General features: G+C 34.4%; 1 protein-coding gene across 1 annotated transcript in view; it reads right to left on the bottom strand.

The window, feature by feature from the left end:
* The window catches only part of LOC107701240 (serine/threonine-protein kinase DCLK2-like), a 21,884-nt gene extending 19,810 nt beyond the window's left edge, over nucleotides 1–2,074 (bottom strand). Inside the window, exon 1 of the mRNA XM_016503203.1 lies at nucleotides 1,531–2,074. Within this exon, the coding sequence (XP_016358689.1) occupies nucleotides 1,531–1,930 (400 nt within the window). The 5' untranslated portion in view covers nucleotides 1,931–2,074. The remainder of the gene's footprint in view (nucleotides 1–1,530) is intronic.
* Nucleotides 2,075–5,178: the final 3,104 nt, after the last annotated feature.

Raw genomic sequence — 5,178 nt, 5'->3', positions numbered from 1 at the left:
TTGATATATATTATAATTTTATATTAATATTAATAAATATTTTGTTTATTCTACAAACATAATATCAGGTGGAATTCTCCTGGCTAAATAAAGGTTTAATAAATAAATAAATAATGTAATATTAATATTACATGATTATTATATTAATATTACATATAATTAGGGTTGGGTGTCGTTTGAATTTGATCAATTCCAATTCTGATTCTTATCGATTCCCAGTTTCGATTCCAATGTGGTAAAAAAAAAATGAAGTCAAACATTTAGATATCAAACATATTAATTCTGTCTCTTTTTGCAAAACATTTAATTGCTGCTGAATACCATGAACAAAAATCAGCAGGCTTCATAAAAACTGGACTCGATTAAGAGCTGTTTGTGTGCAAAATAGAGCTGCACGATTGTAGTTCTCTCACAATTCTGAAGAAAAGATATTAGACAACTAAACAAAATCTGATGGAACCTATGAATGGAATGATTCAATGACTCACTCAAGATTCACTCGATTCATTCCTGGATGAATCGGTGCTTTTGAACGAATCTCTTGAATGAATGATTCAAAGAAAAATACATTTTTAACAGCCCCTTTTCGCCAGCTAAAAATAAAAGATGCGCACACACAGGAATTGATATTTGAATTTTACAACAAGTATCCGATTCTGAAATTGGAATTGATTTTCGATTCCCAACCCTACATATAATGTAACGATAACATTACATTTTATTTGCTTGAATAATTTGTAATATTGATGTATTAAAACGTAGCATTGTATTATATTACAAATAATAATATGCCATAATATGTTGTGTATATATAATAATACGGATAATACAGGTGCATCTCAATAAATTAGAATGTCGTGGAAAAGTTCATTTATTTCAGTAATTCAACTCAAATTGTGAAACTCGTGTATTAAATAAATTCAATGCACACACCTTTGCAGGTGTTTTGAGTTGATTAGCTGATTGGCATGTCATCATATTCTAATTTGTTGAGATAGTGAATTGGTGGGTTTTTGTTCAATGTGAGCCAAAATCATCACAATTAAAAGAACCAAAGACTTAAACTACTTCAGTCTGTGTGCATTGAATTTATTTAATACACGAGTTTCACAATTTGAGTTGAAGTACTGAAATAAATGAACTTTTCCACGACATTCTAATTTATTGAGATGCACCTGTATATTATTAGTATAATAATATTTCGCTACACCTCATGTATGTAATATAAAGTGAGGAACCTTGAACCTCTATGGACCATTAAAGGGCTTCGAACCTGCAACCCTTCACCTTCTTATTCGGTCATAATTCAGATGATGTCTGTTAAAGATCGCTTGATCTGGAAAGCATCTGCTGCTACAAACATCTGACAGACGTCAGTAAGATGTCATTCTAAATCATAAACATCTTAAAGACATCTGATAGGAAACGTCCCGTACACGTATTGCAGATGAGCAACACTCTAAACAAACGTCTTGGAGACGTCAGATAAACGTCTCCGTGATGTAGCGGATGTTTCCGTGAATGCCTGACCTTCCTCGAGGTCCTCGAGGCTCGCGATCTTCCTCGCGCCGTCCGCGCTGTAGATGTTGCGCACACCTTGCGGCAGGTGCAGGCTGTCGGCGAGCGCGCGCGTCAGCTCGGCCAGCAGCGCGTCCAGGGATCGGAAGCGGTCGCCGGACACCGCGTACACCAGACCCTTGAAGTACCGGTCTCCGTTCCGGTAGAAGCGGACCTTCTTGGCGCGCTTCTCGGAGCTGAGCGCCTGCAGCGTGCGCGTGCGGTAGAAGCTGCAGTTGGCGCTGTGCGCGGGGCTCGGGACCAGACTGCTCGCGCGAGAGCCCGGACCGCCGGCGGCGGCAGCGCGTTTGGAGCGCCGCGCCTTGTCCCGCTCGTCGAAGTGCTCGAGCTCGATGCTTCTGCTGAGAGACATTGTCCTTCCCGGTAAACGTTCCTTCTTTCTGTTTCTATCGCGCGCTCTGGTCGCTGGAGTGCGCTATTGTCATCAGCGCGAGCGACGGACGCGCCGCTCTCCCCGCCGCGCGTTTACCGGGCGCATCATTTGCATCAACACAAAAGCGCCCGGCGTTTATGCCGCGAAACGCGGAATTATTCCGGTAAATGACCGCGTAACGCCAACCTGGACGAGCAGGAGAATCCCGGTCAAACGCGTCAAAAAAAATCCCGATCCGCCCTTAAACGAGCGCGGCGCGTGCGGGTTTGATGCGCGCTCCGCGCTGTAACCGGGCAGCACGGCTGTGAACGGGAGCGCGCTGCAGGTGAGCGCTCGTGCATGTGGCGCGCGCCCGCGGACAGACATTGCATGCTATGGAGGGCCACATTACTCCAAATACATGTTGACATATATAAATAAATCTTTAAATACATAATTAAATATATCAATAAATGCATAAATCATTAAGCCATCCATTTATATATAATTATTTATTTATTCATTCATGCATTCATTTATATATTTAATATTTATGTATTTCCTCCACATTTCATTTTCAGGGTTACGGTTCTCGGCTCGTATAAATTAATGAATATTTAATCATGTATTTATTTATCCATTTAATTATTCAATTAAGTATTTAACGATTTATTTATATATATATTTCAACATTTATTTAATGATTTAATTTGGAGTAATTTGGCCCTCCATGTGAATCTGGGTCGTGCACGGATGGGAAAAATGTGATGTTTGATATTTCTGTTTTTAAAACATGAAAGTAGAGGTTTATTTTTATATTCCTTATTTGAGTCACAAATAAACTGCAGGGTTTCATCAGAGAGAGGGCCTTCTCTCTCTCTCTCTCTCTCTCTCTTTTTAAAGAATATCTGAACTTAAACATGACAAATAAAATCAATAAATTAAATAAAGCAATATTTATGTATTTAGGCAAAAAATAAAAGAATCATATTGACCATTACAAATGGAAATGTGCAAATCATAAATTTAAAAAATTGTGCTTTTTAAATTTATTTTATTTAATGCATGCTAAAATTACAATTCGTTAAGAATGATAGAATTAAAGTAAGTAAAGTAAAATAAAATAATAATAAAAAATACTAAGCACTGTCCAGTGCTTGCGTACTTTATTTATTTATTCTTGCGCAAATAAAAAACTAAAATAAAATAAACGTATTGAACATTACAAATGGCAATGTGCAAATCATAAATTAACCAGACGGTGCTTATTTTTATTTATTTATTGAATGCATGCAAAAATTACAATTCATTCAAAATGGTCAAATTAAAATAAATAAGTGAAATTAAATAAATAAATACTAAGCACTGTCCAGTTATTTATTTGCAAATAAAAAAAAAAAGAGCATTACAAAATGCAATGTGCAAATCATAAATTAAAAACCAGACAGTGCTTCATTTTATTTATTTAATGCATGCAAAAATAATTCATTAAAAACTGTCAAATTAAAATAAGTACAAAAAATAAAAAATACTAAGCACTTTCAAGTGCTTGCCCGCTTTATTTATTTATTTATTACATGCAAAAATGACAGTTCATTAAAAATGGGAATACTCAAGTAAAATAAAAATAAAATAAAGCACTTATTTAGTTAGTTAGTTAGTTAATACATGCAAAAATGACAACTCATTCAAAATGACCAAACTCAGTTTTTTTCCTTTATTTTGCACTTCAATTTCTTCCAACAAAGTACATCATACATGAAAATGCACCATAATGTTTTTAAATGAGGTAATATTCGCCTGGATTTCTGACGTAATTGTCTCAACATTGATTTAATGTTTCCTCAACTCACTGTCACTTCACTAAAACTTCACAGAGGAGTTTAATCAATTCTACACAGACTCTTCATTAGTGTGCACAATCAAACAATGAGCTGCTGCACGTCTGATATTAATAACGCTGATCAGAGCATCATCTTTTGCTTCTGAACAAACAAAAACTTTCTGTTATATGAGCGTCTTTTTTAGAATTAAAAGATGAAACATATGAGATTGCTTTTGAGCATCTGAATAATTAATTATTTTTGTGCCACAGTAAAGAGGAAGAAATATGAATACCAGTGTGCTGGAGTTTGCCTCCATTGATGTGCTTTTAATATTTAATATTTTTCTCCACTGATGAAGATTTCAATATTTGTCTCATTAGAGAATTAAAGCTCCTTTCATGGCAGTTGAATCGCTGTAAGACACTTCAGATTGTCTGAAAGCTGCTTTTATTGTCAGCACATTCTCAGGATTATCATTTGCATTATAAAGTACAGTAACTCACAGCTTTGGTCCAGAGGAAAATCACTGATGAGCAGCCAATCAAATAAAGCCACGCATTTCCAAACTGACATATTTAGAGACTTCAGGACTCTTGGTTTTTGGTTGCAATTAGGTTTGAGTTCAGTTACACTGATTTTTCATATTTCTTATGTGAAATGTTGCAGAGCAGGGTTTCTCAAAATGGGAGCAAATAATTACTTAAATCATAAATATGTAAAATTTAAATAACTAATTTTAAAATTAAAATACACACAAAAAATGAAATTACAATTCATAAAAATGTATACATGTAAATAGTTTTAAAATAAAAATAATTAAAATGCTTACTAAAATGAAATATTTTATAAACATATTTAATTTGAATAAATAATAAAAAAATAAAAACAAATAAAATATAACAAAAATGAAATTATTTATAGAAATTAAACATTTAAAATAAGAACATTAAAAATACTTAAAATGAAATTCACAAAAATGTTACATTTTGACAAATAATTTTAAAATAAAATACAAATTTGAATAATTATAATAGAAATGCACAATTGACATATTAAAAAACTTACTAAAAAATTTAATAATTCATAAAAATGTTTGAAAAAGTGAATAAATTAATTAAATATGAATAATGGGGTGATTTTCTTAATAAATAGTGCTCTATATATCATCAATAACACATAATACACACACTAAACCCAGAAACAGATCCAGATGAGTCTGAAGACACCTGGTGGAAGACCTGTGTGTGAGTGTGTGAGAGAGAGTGTGTGAGAGAGTGTGTGAGTGAGTGTGTGTGTGTGAGAGAGAGTGTGTCTGTGTGTTTGTGTGTGTGAGTCTCTGTGTGTGAGTGTGAGAGAGAGTGTGTCTGTGTGAGAGTGAGTGTGTCTGTGTGTGAGAGAGTGAGTGTGTCTGTGTGTGAGTGT

Source organism: Sinocyclocheilus anshuiensis, unplaced genomic scaffold (assembly GCF_001515605.1).
Source record: "Sinocyclocheilus anshuiensis isolate Anshui unplaced genomic scaffold, SAMN03320099.WGS_v1.1 scaffold1514, whole genome shotgun sequence".
Classification (NCBI taxonomy): domain Eukaryota; kingdom Metazoa; phylum Chordata; class Actinopteri; order Cypriniformes; family Cyprinidae; genus Sinocyclocheilus; species Sinocyclocheilus anshuiensis.
The sequence above is the reverse complement of the archived record's forward strand: the minus strand, read 5'-3'. Positions and strand labels throughout refer to the sequence as shown.